General features: G+C 42.6%; 1 protein-coding gene across 2 annotated transcripts in view; it reads left to right on the forward strand.

The window, feature by feature from the left end:
* Positions 1–26815, forward strand: part of LOC114041263 (coronin-7-like) — a 106131-nt gene that overhangs the window by 4364 nt on the left and 74952 nt on the right. For both annotated transcript variants that reach the window (XM_027859627.1, XM_027859625.1), the window contains exons 2-6: positions 5230–5326; positions 6052–6126; positions 9274–9344; positions 11387–11576; positions 13471–13547. In XM_027859627.1, the coding sequence (XP_027715428.1) occupies positions 5230–5326; positions 6052–6126; positions 9274–9344; positions 11387–11576; positions 13471–13547 (510 nt within the window). The remainder of the gene's footprint in view (positions 1–5229; positions 5327–6051; positions 6127–9273; positions 9345–11386; positions 11577–13470; positions 13548–26815) is intronic.

The following is a 26815-nucleotide window of genomic DNA, read 5'->3' on the forward strand; positions in this document are numbered from 1 at the left end:
AGAATCCCTGTTCAACATACTGGACATATTTTCCAGGCCTTTTCTTGGAAAAGCTCTGGTGAGGAGAAACCAACTGTCTCCCTAGGCAGCCTATTCCACTTTGAGATAGCTCTGATTCTTAGGAAGTTTTTCATTCTATAAAGACTAAATTTGTTTTTTCCACTTTCTCTCTGTTATTCCTAGTTCTGCTCCCTGGGATCAAGTGGAACAAATCTGATTCCCTTTGCAGCTCTTAATGGTCCTTCTCGTACCTGAAAACAGCTATTGTCCCACCTATGTCTTCTCTTCCCTGGGTTAAACGTTCTCAAACATTTCTTCCTTCAAATGACCCATAGATAGCTTGATCTCAAGGCCTTTTACAATCCTGATTGCCTGCCTGAGCTCTCCAGGTCATCTCTTCTCTCCCTTCTCATATACTTCACAACACCTCATCTCTATGTCTTCTTTTGCATGTAGCAAAATGACCTTATTTGTGTACTTAAATTGTCGTTTGGTTGTGTAGTCATTTTTGTCTTTGTTGTTGTTCGGTCATTTCAGTTGTGTCCAATTCACAAAACCCAATTTTTGGCAAAGATACTAGAGTGGTTTGCAATTTCCTTCTCCAGCTCGTTTTACTGATGAGGAAACTGACTTGCCCAGGGTCACCCAGCTAGTATATGTCTGAGGCCAGATTTGAACTCAAGTCTATCTGACTCCAGGCCTGGCACTCTATCTACTTTGCCATTTAACTGCCCATAATTATCTTACTCCGTCTTATTCATGTGTAAGTTTCTTGAGAGGAAAGGACTAGGTTATTTTTTTCAAATTTGTATCCCTGGCACCTAATAGACAGTAGGCATCTGTAAATGTTTGTTTGAATCGAGTTGGAGATAAAAATAAAGCACAGAGGTGTAGATTAATTCCATATATGAGACTGCTAAGGTAGAGGGGACAAAGAATAGAGTCTTGTGGGATGATCATAGCTGATGCTATTTCAGAAATTATGAGAATGCAGGAAAAATTACATTTGTAGGGAAACTTTTAGGTGGTCAGAGAAGTATAAACTCTCATCTTTTCCTCCAGATTCATCTCTTTGCTCAATTTCCTTTTCTCTGTCAAGGGTACCACTGTCCTTCCAGATACCCAGCTTCACACCCTCAGTGTTCTCTTTGACTCCTCATTTTGCCTCACCCCATATATCCAATCATTTTCTTTTCTTTATTATTTTTTAAGAGGCAGTTGGGGTTAAGTGACTTGCCCATGGTAACACAACTAGAGAGTGTCTGAGGCCGGATTTGAACTTGGGTCCTCCGGACTCCAGGGCTCTATCCACTGTGCCACCTAGCTGCCCCCTATCCAGTCATTTTCTAAGTTATACCCATTTTACTTCCTAGGTATGTCTCTTCTCTGTTCCCTTGTCTCTGGTCACATGATCACTGCCTTAGTTGAGACTCTCATCGCTTTTTTCCATGGTATTACAGTAGCCTTCTGATTGGTTTCTCTGCCTCAAGTCTCTCCCCTTTCCTAGCTACCTTCCACCTGCTGCTAAAATGATTTTTCCACATGTCTGACCATGTCACTCCCCTGTGCAATAAATTTCAATGGCTCGCTTCTACATGTAGGATCAACTGTAAATTCCTCCATCTGACTTTTAAAGCTTTTCCCAGACTAGCCCTAATCTACCTTTCCAGCCTTAATACTCCCCTTCCTGAATTCTGTGGTCCAGCCCACCTGTCCACCTTCCATTCCTGTACCTTGACATTCCTCTGCCTCCCTTCTTGTGCTCTCTCTGGAGTACTTCCTTCTCACCTCTGCTTCTTAGACTGTCTTCTTGCCTTCAGAACACAACTCACGTGCCCCTCCTACGTGAAGCCGTCCCAGATTCCATCCCCTCAGCTACTGCTGTCCTTCCCCTATCCCCAACAATTGCCCTTCTGCTTTTTCATAGATGTACTTATATATGCTCCTGCTGTCTCCCATGGATAGAATGTAAACTCCAAGAGGGTGTCCCCAGCATGATGCCTGGCCCATTGTTTGTTGATTGACTGCATGGCTAGAGGTTCTGTAGTCTAGCACAAGGTGTAGAACTGCAAGGTGGGCAGCTCCAGCAAAATCTCCTCAGGATTCAAGGCTAAGGAACAGGGAATTGGATTCTGCTTCAGAGGTGTCAAACACTCCCAGGTATAGCCTGAACCAGATTAAAATGTAATTGGGAAATATGAAACAAAATAAATTGAAATACAATAAAACCGAGATTGTATTAATATGTGGTTTTCTAAGTCGACATGCACCCATAGAGTTCCTTCTGTGTAGTTTGGTGGCCTCCATTTCTATTTGTGTTTGACATCAATCATGTACCCATTTCAGAAGTTTGTCAGTGAAATCAAGATATGGAATAATAGCATAGTAGCTCGTGGAGACTTCTGGGGGAATTGTGCTGGGTGCTGGGCCGAGATCTTTACAAATATTATCTCATTTGATCCTCATAATGACCTTTTGAAATAGGAATTATTCTTATTCCCATTTTACAGTTGAAGAAACTGAGGTGGGCAGATTATGTGACTTGCTCAGAGTCACACAGCTAGTAAATGTCTGAGGCCAGGTTCTTGTTTCCAGGCCCAGTGATGCCTCCATGACTTGCCAGGTCAAGTGAAGGTTATAGAAACTAAGAGAAGGTTGCATAACCCATGCAGGTAGAATAGGCTGAGAAGTTTGGAGGGCTTATTTTTCAGTTGGCAGAAGATAGTTTATACCTTGAAAGAAAGATTCAGATAATGCTTCTATTGATTTAATTGGAATCTCTTTTTGCTTGTTGTGGTGAAGGCAGATCCATTAAATGTTATTGATCATTTCCATGTTATGAATACCAAAAGCCATCATTTGTGCTCATCATTTCCATTTGTGTTCAAATAGCCAGTTTGTTGATTCATTCCTCTAAGTTTTTAGCATCTTGAATTTCAGTGAATATGCCAGTTTCTGAGAGTGAGTGGTTTGTCAGATCTCATAGTCCCTGTGTGAGGGACTTCAGGAATATAATTGCTAATTACATTATCCCAGTGAGGCAAGATCAAGAAAGCTAAAATTCTCTATCTTCCTCTACTTTTCCATCGAATTCTTGAGGTTAACATTAGTAGTCAGACCCATGACCAAAACTTTAATTTGTAAAGAAATATCCTTGAGCATCTCCCCCTTCTCCCCACCCCTACTTGTCACTCTTTTATGATCCCTCCTTGCTTTCAAGCTCATATTCACCCAGATGGTGGAATAATATATGTAAATTGCTTTGTAAGTCTTAAAAAACTATAAATGCAAGCTGTTATCATTATTATTATTCTCTGCTGCTATTTCTTCCTAGCTTCTGGAACATCTAGATTTTTTCCAACTTTCGTGGCCTAGTCAAAGAAAGAAAATCATTTTCCTTCAGTCTTACTGAGATGCTGTTTTCTTAAAACAAAACTTTACTGTGGACAGCTCAGTGGCGCAGTGGATAGAGCACCGGCCCTGAAGTCAGGAGGACCTGAGTTCAAATCCGGCCTCAGACCAAACACTTGACACGTACTAGCTTTGTGACCTTAGGCAAGTCACTTAACCCCAATTGCCTTACAAAAAAAAAACCCAAAACTTTACTAGCAAATTAAGGTGAAAACAGCATGAAATAAAAGAAGGTACAAAGCTTTCAGATAGTCAAACTACAAAGGGGTAGAGTTTACTTGTGTAGTATAGAGGAAAAAGGGCTGTACTTAGAGTCATTAGAAACATATGCTTATATTGATCACTAACAAGTATTCATTTAAGCCCATGCTATGTGCCAGGTGCTGGAGACACAATTGTAATGAGGAGATGGGTCTTGCCCTTAAGGAGCTTTCATTTTGCTGGGATGAAGCAGTGTGTTCACAGATGACTAAATACACAATAAATTCCCCTTCAGATTCAGTAATTTTAATGAAGGGAAGTGGACACTAACAAACTACATACTAGAAAAAACCTATTGAGGGATGCAGCACTTGACTGAATGGAGCCTTGAGGGGAAATCAGGGTTGCAAGGGTCGGTCGAGGTCAGAAGGAGAACATTTCCAGCATGAGGAATGATATGAACAAAGGCATTGAGGTAAGCGATGGCATGTCTTGTTTGGAGAACAGCAGGAAGTTTGGCTGGGACATACAGTAGATTGTATGCGGGGGAGTGAGGTACAGTCATGCTGGTGTGCTAGGCTGGGGCAGCTGGAGTACTTAGTAGCGGTATGACTGTGGACAAGGTATTTCGCCTTGGTGAGCTTAGGTTTCCTCACTTGTAAAATGGATATTTTAATATTCAGTCTACCTACTTCACAGAGTTTTTGTGTAAGTGCTTTATAAACATAGAAACATTATATAAATGTCAATTGTTATTATTTATTATTGGACATCTTTCCTTTTATTCTTTCTGTCCTTGTTTTGCACCCATGAAGGTGGAGAACAGTATTGCCTTTAGCCCTCCATAGTAGCAAGGATTCACACAAATTGCTTGAAACACAGCTCACTACCACTTCCGACTCCCTTCCACCAACAAAAAAAAAAACCATCAACTTTTTGTTGGTCTACAATACCACACATAAACTTCTAATTCTAAAATTCTAGAAACCCTCATATAAAGGAAGATTCATGAATTCAAAGAACCCTCTCAGGCCTAGGTTTCAGCTGATCTCTGCTTTCCTCTCTCACTGCTGCTTACACGTGCTGGTTTCTTCTCCAGCATCAGGGCTGCCCTAGGCCATATGGTGAGAAAGGTCCTTATCTCTCCTTTCTGAGTCTTTCTCCTTTCCTTTCAGGACTCCTCTCCTTCATCTCCTCAGGGCCTCAGTATTTTAAAAATTCTCCTTTTTTGCTCAGAAAGAGGTATTATATGTAGATTTGTACCAAGATTAATGTATGATCCTTCAGAATCATGGCAGGGAGAGGGATGATATTTAACAGGAGGGGGACATCTCTAATGGTAAAATTTTGGATTCTTTGATACCTGGGTAAGGTAATATTTGGGACCAGGAAGCTTATCATGGATCAGAGATAAAGAACTAGAAAGGACTTTATAAGTCATATAGTCCAGCCTCTTCATTTCACAGATAAAGTACCTGAAGCTTAAAGAGATTAAATGATTCTAATCCAGGTCCTCAGAAGGTACACCCACTACTCTTTCCTTTTGGGTTCTCCACTCCCTCCAAGGATATCAGCAGGTTGTTCCATCACTACCATTCTCTCATTCCTTACTTCCAGGCCTGGATCAATGACGTTCGAGCAGGAACAGCTTCGTCCTACGGGAACCACATCAAGTCAAGCTGTAGCTTAATTGTGTTTAACAGTGATCGACCAGGTATGAGAGCTAGGTTGGAATTAGAGATGTGGCCTGGCTAGAGTAGAGAGGCAGAGGAGAGGATGGGGAAGGAGGGGACTCCTAGTTAGGGGAGGGAGGAGAGCTTAGCTTGACCTGCCTGGTTTTCTCCTTGGTTTTTCTCCATCCCACAGCTCTGTAGTGGAAAGATTCTTTGGAGCATTGGGGTTTATCAAGGAGGGGATGAACATGAGAACAGAGGACCGAGAGAGCTTACAGGCCTCAGAAACTGCAGATTGGTAGCTTCTTTTCTCAGTGAGAACTGGAATGGTGTCCAGACCTGATACACCTTCCAGACCCTGTAGTCCAGTCTTCTTATTTTATATTTGAAACATCTTACGCACAACAAGGTAAAGGAACTTGTCTGGAGTCACAGATAGTTGGTAGCAAGTGTTATGTTCTTTGCACTGTGGTGGAGTCATTTAATCCAGCCCTATCACCCCAGGGCTGTGACCTTTAACAGCTTGCATTTTGACCTGTTACAGTTACAAGAACCAAACTAAGGGGTCCAAGTTGAACTTGGGGTAGAATCCAAAGGACCTCTTCTTAAAGTTGAGACTGTTGTCCTCCAGGATATACCTTTCCCGTAGGGTTCTCCTCACACTGAGGCATATATCTGGATCCCAGTGCGATTGTGGGGACCTCGGGAGGGGGCATGGTTAGTTCTTACTAAGTTGGAAATCCACATTAATTCATTCTCCTAACAGGCACCCTGGGCATTGTGCCCCTGGAAAGTCAGGGCAAGAACAAGAAGAATGTGGCCTACCTGGGTTGCCATTCAGGTAGGTGACTCCTTTTGCCCAGGACACACTTGCTTTTTCCTTTTTATGCAGTTTCCCATTCAGCTGAAAAACTGCCTACCTTGTACGAGGAACTGTGCTCAGGAATAAAGATATAAGACAAAATGAAGCAGCGTTCATACTGGCCTTGTCCTTCTGTTCAGCACTCATTGGGCTTGCTGACATCCGTGCTTCCTACCACCTTTCCAATCCATCAATCATTAATTAACTTTTCAAGGCACCAGGGTTACAAAGACTACACAGAAAGCAATCCCTGACCCAAGGGGGGGCTTCTGATTAGGGAAACTGGCCTCCCAGGTAAAGTTAATGCCTCCGTTTGGAATTCTGCTGAGGACAGATGGAAGTGGGGTAACGGCTACAGTGCATCACCACCGGCTTTAGGGCCGAGGAATAGAGGTACACGTACCTACCCCCTTGTGAGGAATTTCACTGACCTAGTCTTTGCCCCTTGTCCACCTGGCTCTTGACTCTGCATTGACTGTGGCTTCCTCTTCTAATTCCTTGACTCCGCAGCAGAGGAAGAGTGTCTTGCCAGGTTACTCGTAGACTGTCAGGAGGCAAGTGGAACAAATGCTAGGCTACCCATTTTGTTGCCCAAACAAGTAAATGCTGAAATGGGGCTGGACCAGAGGGCTCTGGCTAAGATGGCCACAAAAGGCTTTTGGTGGCAGCCGGGGTGGAGCTCTTCGTCTTGACGTGACTCCAGCTGAAGCCAATGACTTGTTCTGTGCATGCTCAAAGTGGCTCAGGCAGTGTTTTCATTCAGTTATAGCGGCTGTGCTGACAATCCTGAACTTCCGGGAGCCCTGTTCATGCATCATGACAGGGACTAAGGATTGATCCCTGCTAAAGCTTTAGGGGTGTGTGGGTGTGCTTGTTACAGTCTTTGATTCCTACATTCAAGAAATGTTTATCGAGTGCCTGTGTTTACAGGGCTATAGGTGGGAATGTAGAGATGAATAAAACAGGTCCCTGCCCTGCCTCATGAAGAAATATAATCCAGTGTAGCTGTTGGGGGGTGAAGTGGAGTAAGATACGTAGACTGATAAACTATAATACAGTGCAGAATGTGGTCAGTGCATGAGAAATGTATGAAACAGGCGATCTTTGGCAGTCTGGTGAAGCCTATGGACCCCTTCTCAGAATAATATTTTTAAATACATAAATCACAATACATAGGATTATAAAGGAAATCAATTATATTGAAATGCAGTTTAGCAATATTTTAAAAAAATACCAACCAAATGCAGGGACCTCAGATTAAGAATATAAACCAACTACCCTGAGAGGTCAGAGGGAGAGTTTGTTTGTTTCAGTAGTCTAGAGGCTGTTCATCTTGGGAAATGACTGTGATTAGGAATACTGCCCTGGAAAGGATGTGTGCCTTCTCTTTGGATTTTTCTGAAGTCATCAAGACTCACTAAATGTCATTGGCATTCTACCCATGAGTGTGATTTGTTAGTTTTGAGGAAGGTTCATAGAGCATTAGCCCTATGAGGGACCTTAGAATGTAGACTATGAAATGTTAGAGCTGGATGAGGTCCTTAGAGGTCTTCACATGCCCTCTTCTCACCAATGAGGAAATGATGCAGGCCAGCATAGAGGGGAGAATGGATTTGTATGGTTGGAGGAGCGAGGACAGGGTCCCTGGGAGTGGGTGAAAGAGACAGTGATACCAACTGGACAGTGTTCCATGACACCGAGAAAACTAAGGGTATTTAGTCTGCAACTGTGGCATCACAAGTAGAAACTAAATCTAGGGTTTACCACAGTCTTCTCCTTTATACTCAATGGCTATTTGATAAATGAGTTCTCTGACTGATCAAAGATTTGATTTACTAGATCCAAGCTTCCCTCCCCAGCTCACCCATGACCAGAAACCGCTGTATTAAAGGACCAACTAAAGGGAAAGAGCTGAAATCCTGGGCATCCTAAGTACCTTGGAACAACCTCTGTCCCAGACTCATAGATGGGAGTGTGCACAACAGAGGCCAAGACGTGAGATAACAAAGAGATGCTTCAGGGATGTTATCCAGGAGACACCTGGAGAAATAGAAGACTTTTAACCCCATTCTGCATGAACCCAAATCTCTTGACAGCCATGATCACTCAGAAACGTCCTCCAGATGTATCTAGTATCCTGTCTTCAGGTGCCACAGGGGCAGCAGAAACAGCTGTTCTTTACCATTTCCTATGCCCAGCAAGCCATCCCTTGCATTAAAGAATAGCAGAATAAAATAAAGAACAAATGTATAATATTTATTCTATAAACAATAAAAGAATAAAAAAGGGGTTGAAGAGGGAAGCAGTTGAGCAAAACTAACCAACACAATCACTGAATTTGATAGTGTGTGTAATATTCCAACCCCATGGTCCCATAGCATGAGCAGTATTCCAAGTCTACAGTCCCATAGCGTATACAGTATTTCAAGTCTACAGTCCTTGGAAAGATGTGCTTTTCTTCTCTCTTCCTTAGGGCCAAGCATGGTGGTCATTGTAATTACAAAGCAGTCGGTTTCTTTGTGGTGTTCTTTCCATATCATTTTCCTGGTTCTACTTTCTTCACTTCATATCAGTTTATATTTTATCAGTTTCCCGTGCTTTTCTGAAATTTTCCTATTTCTTGCTTCCTGCAGTAGTAGTCTTTTAACATTTGTGTACAGTTTGTGTAGTCATTCTGTGATTGATGCTTGCCTTCTATATGTGTTCTCTCTGTATATGATTCTATAAATGATTCTAGTCACATAGGAGATTTTTCTAAATACTTCATTGGTTCAATGAAAGGGTCAGAATTCCTCCAGGAATCCAGGGAAATATTCGGTTGATCTTTCCTTCTAATCCCTTAGTTAGCCTCCTTGACTCTGAATTTGATCCTAGAGCAGAAAAGCTTTAGTTGGAAGTGTGAATCTTAGGAGAGGCTCTCTGGTATTTGCCCCCAAGGTACCTGGGTGTTCCTTTGTACTTTAGGGCTCATATGGGGAAAATGTGTATAAGCAGTAGAAGGCAATTTAAGGGGCCCTTGGCTCAGGGGATCATGTTCCTGGGGTCCAGGAATTGAAGCCACTTTGGGAATCAAATTGGGCACTCGGTGGTATCTCCTTCAACTCATTGACCATACTTCTTCTACAGATCTGGTGACTGATTTTGATTTCTCTCCATTTGATGACCATCTCCTTGCCACAGGCTCAGCAGACAAAACGGTGAGTGAAGAGATTGGGAAGCCCATGGGAGCTGGTAGGGTCCTTTTCCCGAAACATCTCACCTGAGGATTCCTGAGCTTACAATAAGACTATAGCCCAGCAGCTAACCCCAACCTCTCCCACAGCAGTCCCCATTCTAGGGACTTAGCTATCTACCCAGGGACTGGAAACCTTTCATATTACTCTTAATGTAGAGAAAACTCAAAAGAAACCCAAGTATATATCTTTAAAGTTCTGGACTTCATGGCTGTTCATTTTCTTATGGATCCTGCCTCCAACTAAGGCACTGGTACCATATGGAACCCCTGAGGAATGCTATCCTTCTTTCCTCCTCCTTTCCTCCCCTTACTTGAATACTTTTTAGTCTTGGGTTGTTCCATATGCTCAACTTTCTTCAGCCCCAGAGTTCAGCTCTCTGTCCTTCCTGGGTACCACCCTTTCTTGTGGCCTGAGTTCCTCTCTTTGAGAGCTGCAGAAAGGGATATAGGTTTCTAATTCCTCTTCTACTCCGCTATCTAAAACAGGCAAATATGTTTTTAAAGGTTTTACTGAGTATGACAGAATTTAGACGGGCCCATTGATCTTGCTTATGGTTTCTGTGTGTTTCCAGGGTTAGTGCTCATTCAGTTTTTCTTCTCCCTTTAATTGGGAAATTGAAGAAAGTCCAATCCTCAGCATTTCTAAACTGACCACAAACACATACTTTTGGTTTAAGGGGGAGAGGGCTCAAGACGGTAGGTATTAAATGGTGGCCAGTCTGGCCCAAAAGATTCAAATGAAATTCATTTTCTCTTGGTGAGAACTCCAGGGAATTGTAGTATTTCATGCCACCTGCAAAACCGCCAGATTGCATCTTACATAGACATCTGGTGAAAAGAATGAGGGTCCAGGGATAGCAGAGAGTAGAATCCCAACTCCTCAGTATCTGTGGATGCCCTTACCTGCTTGTGGCATCGGCTCCTGACACTTGGGACCAGAGAAAGGGCAATTGAGTGCCCTAAACAAGGTTTGAAAATTGTCCCTGTTCTGTGTTACTCTCTAAAGGATGCTTTGAGTTATGCTCATGTAAGACATGCAGATTTAACTTACTACAAAATAAATACTACATGTCATGGATAATGTAGTTTTCTAGCAATAAAATTATGTGCCTTTGTAAAGATTAATTTTTAAAATATCCCTTATTGCACCTTAAGTGGCTATTTTTTCCTAGTCCCAGGTTGGCATCAGGCCTGCAGATATTCCTATCTCCTTTCATTGAAAATAGCTCTGGAAGGGAAGTTCCTTAAAATTCCAACCCCTTCATTTTTTTATATTAATTTTTTTTGATTTATCAATAATCACTTCCATAAGCTTTTGAGTTTAAAATTTTTCTCCCCCTCTTTCCCCACCTCCCTCCGCAAGATGGTGTGTAATCTGATACGGGCTATACATATACATTCCTATTAAACATTTTCACATTAGTGATGTTGTAAGAAAGAATTAGAACCAATAGGAGGAACCACCAGAAAGAGGAAACAAAACACAACAGAAGAAAAAAAATAGCAAATAGTATGCTTCGATCTGCATTCAAACTCCATAGTTCTTTCTTTGGATGTGGATAGCATTTTCCATCATGAGGCCTTTGGAGATGTCTTAGATCTTTGTATTGCCCCTTCATTTTACAGGTGGAGAAACTGAGGTTCAGAAGTTAAGTGACTTTCCCAGAGTTACACAGCAAGTTAATAGAAGAACTTGGATTAGAACCCAGGGCTTCTGATCCTAGTTCAATGTTCTTTTCACTATAACATTGTTATTAAGTTGGGGCATCTGTCAGGAACTTGGGATCTCCAAACCAAATGGACAAGTCTTATGGTGGGGAAACTAACTGGTTTGAAAGAGCCCTGGGGTGGAAACTTTTCCTGCATTTAGCTTTACATGGACACCAGGGTTGGGAGGAGCAGAGACCAGTAAGACATGAATGGAAGAGAAATCATCTTTTCCCATTTCCATTCTCCCTTACAAAATCTAACATCTGAGGCTCATTAATGTATTTGTTGTTATAGGTAAAGCTGTGGCGACTGCCGGCCACCACTGCTGGCCAGGACCTGCCCTCTGCACCTGGGGTGGTGTTGGGCCCTGAGAAGTTCCAGGTGGACGTCCTGAAGTTCCACCCCACTTCAGACACTGTGCTGGTGAGCGCCTCCAACAAGGCTGTGAAAGTCTGGGATTTAGCCCTGCAGCACACCCTGACTGGTAGGTATCTAATGTTGGTGAGCCTACCCATAATACCTCAAACTGAATGGTAGGTACCTTGGAGATAGTATATCTGATGACCCCTAAGTTACCTGAGTTGTTTCCTTCTTCCTCTTTCTCAAAAACTCCTTTATCCACTTTCCAGTACAGACCTGGTGTACTAGACAGAGTTTTAAACTTAGAGTCAGAAGAGACCTTGGTTCAAATTCTTTTTTTTTTCCCAAATTCTGACACAGAGACTTTCAAGTTGTGACCCAGGGTAAACTATTTAACCTTGGAGCCTCAGTTTCCTTATTTGTAAAGTGAGGATAATCATGTGATCACAGCCTATTTCACAGAGTTGTTAAGGATCAAAGGGAGTAAGGTATATAAAACCCTCTGAAAACCTTAAATCTCTATGAAAATGTGATTATGAAAAGTTATTCTAAAATGTCACATAGCCCAGAGCAACACCAACAGCATTGGAGGCAGGAGTCCTGAGCCTTATTCTTTGCAGTGCCACTTAGTAGCCATCTGATGAGAACATATCACGTCATTTCTGTGGAAATTAAATGGGACAAGTGACCTCTAAAGCCCCTGCCAACCCTCATGTCTACAGGCCCCTTCAAGTGCTAAAATTCCCAGATCCTCATCCTGATCCCTGAGTTGTCCCAAGTTGCCTTGAAGATGCCATGGCCACCTTGGGAGCCACACACAATACTCTGTATGACCCCAGTAGGAGGCATATGTGTGGGAAGGAAATCTCCATGTTAACCAACAGCAAGTATTTATTGATCCCTCTGCAAGATACAACCACACAGAGGAACCTTTTTCTGCCCTCAGGAGCCTGACCATCCAGTATAGACAAAACTAGTCATAGCAGATGGTACACAGTAGTTGTGATGACATGTCAGGACTGTCATGAGGAGGTGAGGGTCAACTTGTTCTCTTTGTCTCAACTGAGGCTCAATGTCTGCTTGAAAGTAGAAGAGGCTTCCACTCCTGGGGGAGTGGGCTGGAGTGACCACCTGTCAGGTGTGTTAGAGTGAGGGGTCTTTTGGTGCATAGGTTGACTTGGATGACCACCGAGTTCTCAAATTCTGTGAATTCAGAAAATCGAGAAATAGTGTTGTGGACTGGATAAGTTGGGGAAGGCTTCAGGAAGGAGGTGGGATAGGTAGGATTTAGACAGGTGGAGAGGTGGATGCCAAGCTTCCGAAAAAGGAAAGGGGCAGAAGACTGGGAGGCAGGAATTAGTGGGACCTATTCCAGAGGTAGTGGGATAGAGGCCTAACAAGGGTAGAGAGTGAGTATACTAGAATACTAGAATAGTGTGTTTGGCACATTGATGCTTAACAAATATTTAATTGACTTGAATAAGGATGGGACCAAATTATAGAGTCTTGAATTGACAAGCTAAGTTGCTTACTAAGTTTCACTTAGACAAACTAAATGAAAAGGTTTTCTGAGCAGGAGAATTTTACGATAAAATGCGTGATTTAAGAATGATGACTCTAGTACAGGTTCAGCCAACATCTATTTTTTCTCTCCTAAAGGGAGAAATTTCTAGGGTACGGCTATAGTTCATATTTCAATAGTATGTCATAGTTTAATATTCCCATTGTACAGATGAAGAACATGAGGCTTAGAGGGGTAAAGTGACTTGCCCAAAAGTTACATAGCTAAGAAATGATGGTTTTTGGCCCCATATCCAAGTTGGCTGACTTCCAGTTCATTGCCTTTTTCCATAGTATCATGACTGCTTCTCTAGAAGGCCCCAGCCACCTGTGGCATCTGTAAGAGCCCCAGGTTCCCATGAGTCTCTTGAGGAACCCCCATCTGCTCCAAATTTTCTCATAGTGGCTGGATACCTCCCTACTGTGGACTCCTTTTTTATTTTTTTTCTTCTTCCTAGAGCTGGACACACACAGTGATCAGGTTCAGAGCGTGGCCTGGAGCTCTGATGGTATTCTCCTGGGCACATCTTGCAAGGTGAGTGGGCTGCAGGATTGAGGGGATGGCTGGGAGCTGTGCCTACGGACTGGCATGCAGGTTGGCAAAGGGATGGGATGGGCATCTCGTGACCTAGGCTGAGCTTGATGCATCCTTTGACATTTTATAGCAGGAGTGAGGAGAGTCCTCAGAGCTAAGAACCCAGCGATCCAGTCCCTTATCTTTAGGAACCTGGGGATAGCTCTGATGGAAGCCTTCTTGCTGTTCTTTCCAGCTGGTCTAATAGGGGGTGAATGTCCCAGTGAGTTTTCCCCTAGTGCCCTCTCCCTTAGTTTTTTATTTTTATTTTTTTCCACTTAATAGTATTTTATCTTTTCCATTTACATGTAAAGATAGTTTTCAACATTCAGTTTTATAAGATTTTGAGTTCCAAATTTTTCTCTCTCCCTCCCCTCCCCTCTCCCCAGGACAGCAAGCAATCTGATACAGGTTGTACATGTACAATCATATTAATCATTTTTCCACATCAGTCATGTTGTGAAAGAAGAACCAGAACAAAAGGGAAAAAAACATGAGAAAGAAAAAACAAAAGTGAAAATAGTATGCTTCGATCTGTATCTAGATTCCATAGTTCTTTCTCTGGGTATGGATAGCATTTTCCATCATGAGTCTTTCAGAATTTTCTTGGATCATTGCATTGATAAGAAGAGCTAAGTCTATCATAGTCATCACACAGTTTTGCTGTTACTGTGTACTGTGTTGTCCTAGTTCTGCATCAGTTCATATAAGTCTTTCCAGGTTTCCCTGAAATTGGCCTGCTTATCATTTCTCATAGCACAATAGTATTCCATTACATTCATATACCACAACTTGTTCAGCCATTCCCCAACTGATGGGCAACCCCTCAATTTCCAGTTCTTTGCCACCACAAAAAGGGCTGCTATAAATATTTTTGTACATGTGGGTCTTATTCCCATTTTTGTTTTTTTTTTAAATCAGAAAACATTTATTAAACACCTATTTGGTGCTAGATTCTAGAATTGAAGCATGACAATAGCAGACTCTTTATTTCAAGAAGTTTACAATCTAATAGGTATGAAATTTTATTTCTTATTTTCATCCACACCTGAGATTTCATTGGTGTAGAGAAGGCAATTTTCCTATACTCTATAGTCCAAGGAAGTTGCCTGGGGCACTGAAAGATTAAGTGACTTGGCAAGAGCTACTTAAACCTGGTTCTTCCTGACTCTAAAAGTGGCTCTCTATTCGCTACATAATATTACTTCTGTAATAGGAAGATACTACAGGTACATAAATCTTTATGATATAGGATAAAATGGGATGAAGACAAACCAGGGCTCTAAACAAAATGCTACAAGTTCGGGAAGAAGAGATCAGTTTCATCTGGGAAATCAGGTATAACCTCACGGAAATTTGGGCACATGAGTACACTTTGAGGTAAAGGAAAGACAAAAACATAGCTAAGAGAAAAATAAATTAGTGGTGAATTTAGAGCACCAGCCCTGAAGTCAGGAGGACCTGAGTTCAAATCCGGCCTCAGACCAAACACTTGACACTTATTAACTGTGTGACCCTGGGCAAGTCACTTAAAGTACCCCAATTGCCTTAAAAAAAAAATTAATGGTGAATTAATTATATAAGCCATTGAAACTGATTTTTCCAGTCTATTTCAGAAAATGATGATTTAACTTGTTGAATAGGGTGGAGGTTGCTTTTTACCTGTTGGCTAAGAGAGGTAGAAAGAAAACTGGTTATTCCAGTTTTTATGATCTCTTTGGGATACAGACGTAGTGGTGGTATTGCTGGATCAAAGGGTATGCATAGTTTTATAGAGCTTTGGGCATAGTTTCAAATTGCTCTCCAGAATGATTGGATTAGTTCATACCTCCACCAGCAATACATTAATGTTCCAACTTTCCCACATCTTTTCCAACATTTATCATATTCCTTTTCTGTCATATTAGCCAATCTGATAGGTGTAAGGTGGTTCCTCTGATCAGTAGTGATTTAGAACGTTTTTATATGACTATGTAGATAGCTTTAATTTCTTCATCAGAAAACTGCCCATTCATATTCTTTGACCATTTATCAATTGGGGAATGACTTGTATTCTTATAAATTTGACTCAGTTCTCTATATATTTGAGAAATGAGGCCTGTATCAGAAACACTAGCTGTAAAAATTATTTTCCAGGTTTCTGTTTTCCTTCTGATTTTGGTTGCATTGGCTTTGTTTGTGCATTAATCTAATGTAATAAAAAATATTTTGCATTTCATAATGTTCTCTATCTCCTGTTTGGTCATAAATTCTTCCCTTCTTCATAGAACTGACAAGTAAACTATTCCTAGCTCTCCTAATTTGCTTGTGGTATCACCCTTTATGTCTAAATCGTGTACACATTTTGACCTTATCTTGGTATGTGGTGTGAAATATTGGTCTATGCCTAGTTTCTGCCATACTTTTTTCCAGTTTTCCCTGCAGTTTTTTGTCAGATAGTGAGTTATTATCCTAGAAGCTGGAGTCTTTGGGTTTATCAAACAGTAGATTACTATGATAATTTACTACTGTTGTCTTGTGTACCTAACCTGTTCCACTGATCCACCACTCTATTTCTTAGCCAGTACCAAATAGTTTTGATGATTACTGCTCTATAATATAGTTTTAGATCTGTTATGACTAGGCCACTTTGCATTTTTTTTCATTAATTCCCTTGATATTCTTGACCTTTTGTTCTTCCAGATGAATTTTGTTATTATTGTTTCTAGCTCTATAAAATACTTTTTTGGTAGTTTGATTGGTATGGCACTGAATAAGTAAATTAATTTAGGTAGAATTGTCATTTTTATCATATTAGCTCAGCCTACTAGTGAGCAATTGATATTTTTACAATTGTTTAGATCCGACTTTATTTATGTGAAAAGTGTTTTGTAGTTGTGTTCATACAGTTCCTGGGTTTGTCTTGGCAGGTAGACTCCCAAATATTTTATGTTGTCTACAGTTATTTTAAATGGAATTTCTCTTTCTATCTCTGGCTGCTGGGCTTTGTTGGTAATATATAGAAATGCTGAAGATTTATGTGGGTTTATTTTATATCCTGCAATTTTGCTAAAGTTGTTAATTATTTCAAGTAGTTTTTTAGTTGATTCTCTCATTAGACCATCATAGTGCCCTCTCCCTTCTCCACAACCTTCCCTGAAGGCTAAAATGATTCTGGCACAGCTGAGGAGAGGGAAGGGTAGAAAGAGGTAACAAATGTACCCCGATCTCACGTCCACCCCAGTCTAAAGGATCAGATGTATCCAAATTTGGGATTCATTCCAGAGCAGCTAATTACAGGCTCCTGAGCCACCTGAGTCTAGTAAGAGCCCCTCTCCCCTTCTTCACTCCTGCCCCGACCTGCAAGGCCTTCCCAGATTTCTCTTGGTTAGATCTGTACCCCAAAAGCTGGGCCAGAGTTAAGTATCGTGGGGGTGGAGATGGGAAGGCTTTTCAGAAAGGCACATTGACCGCAGGGCATGGGGGTGGTTGCTAGATTTCCCAGAAAGTCCTGTATTTCCCTCTGTTGGTCACGAATTGGAAGTCCCTTATCCAGACTTTGCCCATTGGGATCTCTCTGGATTAAGAATTCATTCACCAAACATTTGCTGAGTAACTACCATGTGCAAAGCCCTATGTTCAGTATTGAGGCAGATGCAAAGATGACTAAAAGAGAGACTTATCCTGGGATGTTAAAAATATTTATTGGTCATTAATTACATATATATATATAAATTTATTTTTTTTTTTTTAGTGAGGCAATTGGGGTTAAGTGACTTGCCCGGGGTCATACAGCTAGTAAGTGTCTGAGACTGAATTTGAACTCAGGTCCTCCAGACTTCAGGGCCAGTGCTCTATCCACTGTGCCACCTAGCTGCCCCAGTCATTAATTATATGTCAGAGCTGTTGGAGATAAAGAGTGGCTGGCACAGGGGGGCTGCCCCAGCCCCTTTCAACTCTGTTTACTAAAAGGATATGTTCATGTGCTGAACAACATCTCTGTACTCTAGGGGTTCTTAAGCCGTTTGGTGTTATTGATGTCCCCCCTTGATGGTCTGAAGCCCATGAACTCTTTCTCAGAATAATGTTTTTAAACACATAAATTATATAGGATTACAAAGGAATTCATTTGCATTTCTGTACAGTTATTAACATATTAAAAAAGCAAGCTCCCTGACTGCAGGTTAAGAAGCCCTCCAGAGCAGGAGTAGAGGCTGCAGTATATGTGTGCAGTGTGTTACAGGGAGAGGGTACAGAATTTGGAGTCAGAGGAACTGAATTCAAATCCCAGCTCTGCCACTTAGTACCCATATGAACCCAGCTTCATCATATGAGGTCCTTTTCAGCTATCACTCTGAGAGCCTGTGAGCCTCTAGTGGCTGGTTGTAATCAGATATCTAGTGGGCACCTACTGTGTGCTCCTTAGCATTGTGGAACAGAGGATATCACCCTGGAGTGGGAGTCAGAGGTTGCAGATTTTAACCCTGCCTCTGGGAGATAACTACTTGTGCCCTCAACTTCTGGTGTGGCAGCCATAAACCATCTTCCGGCCTGTAGTAGTTGAGAAAAGACTTAGGGAGGCATCAGATTGTGGAGATCCTTGAATATCCTTTTAGACTGTTAGAGCTCGAAGGGGCCTTAAGAATCAACCTGATCCAACTCCCTCATTTTGCAGTTAAGGAAGCAGACCCAGAGAGAGGGGGGAGATATTTTTGCCCAAAGACACTGTGGCACAGCGGGGCAGAGGATCCAGGGCTTCAGGCGCCTAGTCCAGGGTTCTTTTCAAACACGTACGCTCTCTTGGGCCAGCTATGTGGCGCAGTTGAGAGAACACTGACCCTGGAGTCAGGAGTTCCTGAGTTCAGATTTGGCCTCAGACACAACACTTACTAGCTGTGTGACCCCAGGCAAGTCACTTAACCCCTATTGCCTAGCAAAAAAAACCCCGAAAAAACAAACAAACATGTACACTCCCGAAAAGAGAATTAAGGCAAAGCAATAAAAGAAATGACTGGGCTGCAAAGGAAGAGGCAAAGAGGATCTGGTTCTGTGTCGATGGACTCACCCTGTGTGTGTATGAAGTCATAAGAGGGCTCGAGAAGATCTTTTTGACATCTGGAGGCCACTCAGTATCACCATAGTGCGCAGAACTCTGGGCCTGGAGTCAGGAAATCCTGAGTTCAAATCCAGCCTTAGATACTTCTAGTTGTGTGACCCCCACCCCAGGCAAGTCATTTCACGTGTTTGCCAGTTTCATCAACTGTAAAATAGGAATAATAACAGCATTTACTTCACCGGATTGTTGTGAGGATCAAATGAGAAAGTATTTGTCAAGTGCTCAGCACAGTCCCAGGCACAGAGTAGATGCTATAGAAATGCTTATTTTCTCCCCTTCTTTCCCCATCTCTTGTGAAATCTTGTTTGTCTTCAAGAAACTGTTCTGTCCTCTTTCTTTCTTCCTTTCTTCTCTTCCCTCCATACCTTCCCCCACTTCTCCAGAGCTGAATGAGGGACTATCACCTCCTGGCTGAAGCTTGTCTTTGGGGTGGGAGGAGTGGAAGTTGTTCAGAAGCCAAATCCCCCCACCCCCCATGTACACACACCAGTTGATTGAGAGTGGAGGGTACAGGGCCAATGGGTGTGGCAAGGGCAGCACTTAGAAGCATTAACAGTCTCTTTGGAGGAATTTCTCTCTTTCTGTGCCCAGGACTTTTGTAACAGTGAGGAAGGCTCAATTTTCTAAGCTTTCTGGAAATCCAGTCTTCTGTAGCCTGTGAGGGCAGCCAGATGGAATGAGGAGATTCATCTTGTTGGAAGAAGTTGCCTTCCCTTTCATTTTTTTATACACAAAGATGAAAATTTTAACTTTTGAAGTGTTCTGCTTTTAGGGGCATTCTTGTTTAATATATATCTTTCAGGGAAGCTAGGTAGCTCAGTGGATAGAGCACTGGACCTGGAGTCAGGAGTTCAAATCCAGTCTCAGGCACTTACTAGCTGTGTGACCCTGAAAAAAAAAAAGATACATCTTTCATCTTTCTAAGATGTTACCTGCTAGTTAAATTTTTTTCCTCCTATAATTTCACTCTGATTCAGTTCAGAAGAGAGAACTCGAGAGTGAGCACTTGCTATGTTTAAGGCCCTGTGGTAGGTGCTACAAGGGAAAAGGAAACAATCTTTGCCCTCTAGGAGTTTATATTCAACTTTTCCCTCCCTTCGTTGGAGTATAAATATACCTGGTTAGTGGTGATTTGATAGCATTTAGTTAGCACTGAACTGATGTTCTAAAGCCTGTGAGCGAGGAGAAAGTTGTCTTTAGTTGGGACTAACATTCAAGACCTGTGTATGTTGCATATAAACCCATGGGAGTAGCCAAGCTCATCAGAATGCAGTATATTTCCCTGGGAGATAAGTATCAGCACCCTGAGGAGGCAGAAGTGATGTTCAAGGTGTTCCTGATCTGGAAAGTGTCCCAGAGGGGACATTTGGTTGGGAAAATGGACATGCATTCCAGAGACTGGGTGTCCATATCCGGAGAGATGCAGAGTGGGAAATTCCCTGGACTCCTGACTCCTCTAATGAGCAATATGACCTTGAGCAAGTTACTTTTCTCTGGCCTGGTAAAAGGGTGGGAGAGGGAGGGAGAGATTGAGCTCCGTGGTTTCTGAGGTCCCTCTCAGCTTTGACATTTTGTTATTTGGACATCCTGCCATATCTGCGTTACTCTGCAAAGATCCTGAGTAGGGGTCTCAGGGTGGAGGGGGAATACAGGGAAGATTTCTCTCCAGGCCCCCTTTCTACCCTTCTTTTTTTCTTCCCCCTCTTTTCTTCCCTCTTTCCATGCCTTCTCAGCAACCACTTATTAATCCTTCTAACCTTTTCCCATTTGATGCCTTTACTATGCCCTGCATCTGGTCAGGGCAGCTGGTGGGGCAGGCTAGGAGTGGGCAAGGGGGACTGTACCTGAGTCTCAGCCCAGGGCTAGGTGAGCTGAAGGGAGCTGGCAAGTGAAATGCCATCCTGCCAGTTAAATGTGTCGCCTGCCTGAGCAGCTTTCAGAAAACTTGGCTGGGCTTTGCACAGGAACAGTCCAGGCTCCCAGGGTCTGGGCTCATTGAGGCAGCAAAGCAGCAGCCTGTTGGTTGACTCGTAATTCTGTATCACTCAGGGAGACGAGGTGGGGGAGGCGCCCCAGCGTGTGTGTGCACTTCATGTGAAGTAATTTGTACTTTAATAATGTGCTACATTTAGACTAGGAGGCAGTAGCCTCTTTGGTCCTGAGGACCCCCAGCAGGGATAAACAATGTAAGACGATGCCTCTAGCTCCCTTAGCAGAGGCAGCAGAACAGAAAGTAAAGTTAGGAGGTCAGAGACCTCGAAAGACAGAGAGAAAAAAAGAAAGCCCATGGTCAGCAGGGCTAGAGAGCGCCAACAGTTAAGCAATATCAGGGGCAGCTAGGTGGCGCTATAGATAGAGTGCTGGGCCTGGAGTCGGGAAGACCTGAGTTAAGATGTGGTCTCAGACACGTACTGGCTGTGTGACCCTGGGCGAGTCACTTAACCCTCTTTCCCTCAGTTTCCTTGTCTGTAAAATGAGCTGGAGGAGGAAATGGCAAACCACTCCAACATCTTTGCCAAGAAAACCCCGAATGAGGTCATGAAGAGTCAGACACAATCGAAAGGACTGAACAGCAACAACTGAGTAGAAGGAACACTGAACCATACTCGGAAGACCCGGGTTCAAGTCCCTGGTCTATTGTTTATTGACTGTGGAAAAGGCACTTTAATGCTCTGGGCTGGATTTTCCTCATCTGGAAAGTGGACATGATAATATGTACACTCCCTACCTGCTGATTCAGTGACAGTATATTAATTGAATGCTGTGCACAGAGCATTGTACTGAAAAGCTTGGAAAAGATACATTTCTTTCCCTCATGGAGCTTATGATCTAGTCTAGAGATGACATATGTTCATGATTTTAGATTATAGTTGTGTTAGTTACATAAAACAGGTATAAACAAAGGACCATTTGGGTCTTCTAGAGGGAAGGATTATTGTTAAGAGGCGTTTTGAGTTGAGCTTTAAAAGATGAATAGAAATTTGATTGCCTTGGGGCAAAGTGGGGAAGGGGAAGGAGAAGAAGTGATTCCAGATAAAGAAAATACTGTTAGCAGAGTCGTGGAGGTGGGAAGGTATAATGTGTTGTGTGGAATATAATAAGTAGGCCATTTAACTGGAGTGTAGCATGTGGACAGGAACATTCCAAATTAAAGCTGGAATTGTAGAGGGCCATGAATACCAGGGAAAGGAGTTTGTACATTCTTTAGAAGGTAAAAGGAAGCCATTGAGGATTTTGAGCACAGAAGTACTGAAGCCTCCATATCTGTATGTTGGGGCAGCTGGGTAGTGCAGTGGATAGAGCACTGGGCTTAAAACCAGAAAGACTCATCTTCATGAGTTCAAATCTGGCCTCAGACACTTACTGGCAGTGTGACTCTTGGTAAGTCACTTAACCCCATTTGCCTGTAAAATGAGCTGGAGAAGGAAATGGCAAACCACTCCATTATCTCTAACAAAGAAACCCCAAATGGGATCACAAAGAGTCACACATGACTGAAAAATGACTTAACAACAAAAACTATCTATCTATTGCTGTATTGATGCCAGACAGGTAGTGTGGAGGCAGTGTGGTACAATAGGAAGAACAATAGTCTAAGAATCAGAAAACATGAATTCAAACCTTTGGTCCAAGCTGTGTAATCCTGAGCAAGTGTCTAACCTTCTCTTTGCCCCAGCTTCCTTATTTGGGATGAGTAACTAGGTACCTGCCTACCTGCCTTTCAGGGTTGTTGTGAATAAAGCACTTTGTCAGCTTGAAAGCCCTGTAGAAATGTGAGGGTTTTGTCATCCTGTTGGTTGGGGTAGTATCAACCGCAGATAATAGTTGCACAGCGCCCTGTCTAGAGCCATGTGCCTTTTCCCTGAAATCTTTATTCCTTTTGTTCATTGTGATGACTGCCTCTCATTTTGGGGGTCTCTGGCCACCTTTTTTTGTTTTGGGGCTCAGAGTAGTTAGGTAAGTAACCTTGTGGTGACTAAATTCACTGTTGCAGTTTTGCCTCAAGCTCTGGCTCTCCTTTCTGAGCTTGACGTGAGGTGACAGCGCCTGAAGTGTTAGATCCTAGGGACTTCACCCCGGGGATGTCGGAGTGCCAACAGGTGTTGCTTGTGCCAGGCACGTACCCTTCGGCAGGGCTCCTGACTCCAGGCCAAGCATTCTCACCATTTTGCTGCTGGATTCTGCCATGTCCTGGGATGAGCTGCAAATGCACACATGGATTCATTCTCTGAGGAGTTGAGATGAAAAGATAAACTGGAGCAGGAATCTCTTGTGCACCATCACTGATGGGCACCTGCAAGACTTTTCCCACAGTCAGTACGTTCTTTTATTGGATGCGTCTTATGATAAGAGTTGTATTATCAGTTTCTTTTCATTCATTCGTTGAGTTGGAAGGGACTCTGAAGAGGTCTTATCCAGTCACTGTTTTTTTCCTGTTTGTATTAGTGCTCCTCATTGAGCTTAGGAGCATGAGTGGAGAAGAGGGCCAAGAGCAGTGGCACAGAGATCTCATGGGGTTCTGGGTTCTAGTTCCAGTTATTCCACTAACTCAGTAGCATGACCTTGGGGAGTTTAGCCTTAGTCAAATCAGAGCAATTGTTCCCATGGCCTTCTCTGGACCTTAGTCTCCCCATCTGCAAAATAAGCAACGGATGCTCTGCAAGGCTTTTCTGTTTCTATCATTCTCTCATACCAGGAGGCCAGGCCATTGAAAAGGTTTCCTCGCCGTAGAGGGTGTGGTGTGAAGGTGACCACCAGAGGTCACTCTCCCCTCATTGATCCTTGCGTGGGGCACTGCATTGTGTTTAACAGGTTTGGAGTCCAGGCAGCTCAAGAATAGATGATCAGAGTATTTGATTCCCTGGCTTAGAAATTGCACTCCATCATTCTTGTGTTGGTCATCATTATCAACTATTGGCTCAGTACTTTGTAGCTTTCAAACTAGGCCTCTAGAGTGGCTGTAGGTCTAAGTTAAGTCCCCTTATTTTATTTTTATTTTTTGTTATTCTCATTCTTTTGGTACTTCAGTTAGAAAATAAATAGTAATACCTGTTGGATAAACACAATCATAGTGCCCTTGGGACTAGTAAGCTTTTTTGCAGGTTTTATCGTGTATCTTAATGTTGAACTATACATTTTCCTCTCACCTCATGAATATTTCTTTAGTATTTCAGTAAGGTGTAACTGCTCCCTTCAGCAATATATCACAGTGCACATCTGCCATCTTGGCTTGTTCTCTTTGTCCATGCCCTCCCATAAATCTTTGACAACCAGCCTCTTGTTTTGCAAGTGAAGAAACAGTATCATAGTAAAGGAACGTGATGTACAAACTGTGATTGAAGTACAAGGTCTCCTGAGTTACAGTCTAAAGCTCATCCCTTTATAAAGACTCCCTTCATCGAAACTCCTCTGTATGTCACCCAAAGATGCGAATGACTGATAAACTGATAATCCCTTAATGTGGAAGCACCCCCTGCCCCTACACACACACACACTGCTTAGGGGTTTGTTTGTTTTGTTTTTTTTTGTTTTAATTTAAAAGGAGAGCATTGGTGGTAGACAAAGCCTTACTACCCAACAGAACTAGCCTCTATTGGTGACATTTCATGAAACTTATAACACGGTTGGATTGGGAGGGAGCAGTTTTGGAGTAGAGAGTTCTTTTTAGGCAGCACCTCCCAGATCATAAAATGTTGGTGAATCTGTCAAAAGCCCCACCCTCTGTAGAAGAGAGAGTTGGCGTTTATCTGATCCTAGCAGGGTGCAGATGATCACCAAGGGCCAGAGATTTAGAACTGAAAGCTCGTGCTCAAATTCATGGTGAAAATAGGACCTCAGAGATCATCTCAATCAACCCCTTCAATATATAAATAAACCAAGGCCTGGAGAGGTTATGTTAATTTGTCCAAGGTCTCACAGGTGGTACCTGGCAGTGCTGGGGTTCAGGAACAGACCCTGGAGTTGCTATCCCTCTCACCCTGGCCTTCATCTTCACCCCAACAGAAACTCTAGATACAAGAAGTCATTTCCAGGCCCTAACCCTGTGAATGGTCAGATGTGAGGAAGGATTTCTCTCCATATACCCGCCTGGCTTGCTCTAGCCCTCAGCCCAGGCTGGGAATAGCCAGCAAAGTAGTTGGGGGATCAGATGCCTTCCTCATCTGGGAGGCCTGTTCTTGGGTCAGGGCAACAGCCTTACTCAGACCTGCACCACTTGGCAGGATGTAAGGGCCAAAATTAAAATAGGCTAAGCTACTTCAGGGTTGTAGATAGGTTAGATTAGAGACAGATTGCTGATGGTTGGTTGCCGTAGGTCATGTAACAAACGGGAGAGAGTGCACAGTGGCAACCCTACATTTTTCATGGACTGCCAGAAATCCTTTGGCCTTACTATACCACATGAGACAAGAGGTGGGCAAACTTGGCACAATGGAAGAAAAGAGGCCTGGGCTGGATTCTGTAAATTAAAAATAAAGTAAATTTCTAAAAAAGACACATAAATGTACCAATGTTACAAAATAAAATGGATAATTTATGTTCCTATAAACAGTATTATAACAGAATAAACTCCATACTAATGGTTAAAAAGAAAATAAGAAGAGACCCTTTGACCCAGCAATAGCACTTGTAGGGCTTTATCCCAAAGAGATCATAAAAATGGGGAAAAGGATCCACATGTACAAAAATATTTCTAGCAGCTCTTTCTGTGGTGGCAAAGAATAGGAAATTGAGGGGATGCCTATGGTTGAACAAATTGTGTTATATGAATGTAATGGAATACTATTGTGCTATGAGAAATGATGAGCAGGTGGACTTCAGAAAAACTGGAAAGACTTACATAAACTGATGCTGAGTGAAGTGAGCAGAACCAGGAGAATGTTGTACACAGTAACAGCCATGTTGTGCGATGACTACCTTTGACAGACTTATTCTCTTTTCAGCAATGCAAGGATCTAAGACATTGCCAAAGGTCTCATGTTGAAAAATGCTATCCACATGCAGAGAAAGAACTATGGAATTTATATGCAGATTGAAGCATACTATTTTCTCTTTTTTTTTCCTTCTGTTTTGTTTCTTCTTTCCTGTGGTTCCTCCTATTGGTTCTAATTCTTCTTTACAATATGACTAATGTGAAAAGAAAAGAAAAAGAGGCCTGGTTGTGTTCTTGTCTTTGCTCTTCCATCAACTTGCCATGTGAACTTGGACAGAGCACTTGACTTCCATGGGCCTTGGTTTCCTCATTGGTAAAATGGGGCTTAGGACACCTACCAACTTTAAAAAAATGAAGATTAAAAAATGAGATAACTCTGAAAACCTTTTGGAGCTGTAAAGTGCTGCACAGCAGGTGTTATTATTTGAAATGAGTCTGGGGGCTTGCTAACCACTGTGCTATGTGAATTATGGGACCACTGATGACTGTCAAGTTAATGAGAGCATGTTAGGGCAGAGAATAGTGCTCCAGGAGAGAACCAGTGTTCCTTGTAGTGCCGTAGTACTCACCCCTCTGCTTGGACAGCCTTAGCTTAGTTGGCCACAGCAGGAGCTGGGGCTGTTACCAGGTAGCCTTCCATTAATAACAGGCTATTCCTGTGCAGATTAGGAGCCTTTGTTTGGGAGCTGGGAGCTTAGCTCCTTTTTTTATAGGATCTCAGCAGTAGGCTGGACTTCCTGGCCTCACTAGTGAAGCCTGAAAGTGTGATTTTTTGTGCATGGATACAACTTGTGAAGCAAAGGTGCTACATTTATCATGTTATTCTTCTGCTGTCAAGGATTTGTATTAAATCACACTGTCTGAGAGGCTTTCTGGTGTGGTGGAAAGAGCTCCAGATTTAGACGTTAACCAGAGTTAGAAGATCTGAGTTTGATTTCCACCTCTGCTTCTTATTATCTGGGTGACTTTGGGGCTAATCATTCAGCCTCTCTGGGCCTCAGTTTCCTCTTCTGTAAAATGAGGGAGTTGGAGTACATGGCTTTGAAGACCCCTGCCCACCCTGAATCTATGATCCCATGAACTTAGAGCTAAAGAGAACCTTAAAATATAAAACAGAGCTGGAAGAGACTATAGGAGTCCACCCCGTCTCACATTTTGCGGATGAGGAAGGCACTGAGGCCTGCTACCTACTCAGAAAGGTCA

The sequence above is a fragment of the Vombatus ursinus genome, unplaced genomic scaffold (assembly GCF_900497805.2).
Source record: "Vombatus ursinus unplaced genomic scaffold, bare-nosed wombat genome assembly UNPS02014171.1, whole genome shotgun sequence".
NCBI classification, from domain to species: domain Eukaryota; kingdom Metazoa; phylum Chordata; class Mammalia; order Diprotodontia; family Vombatidae; genus Vombatus; species Vombatus ursinus.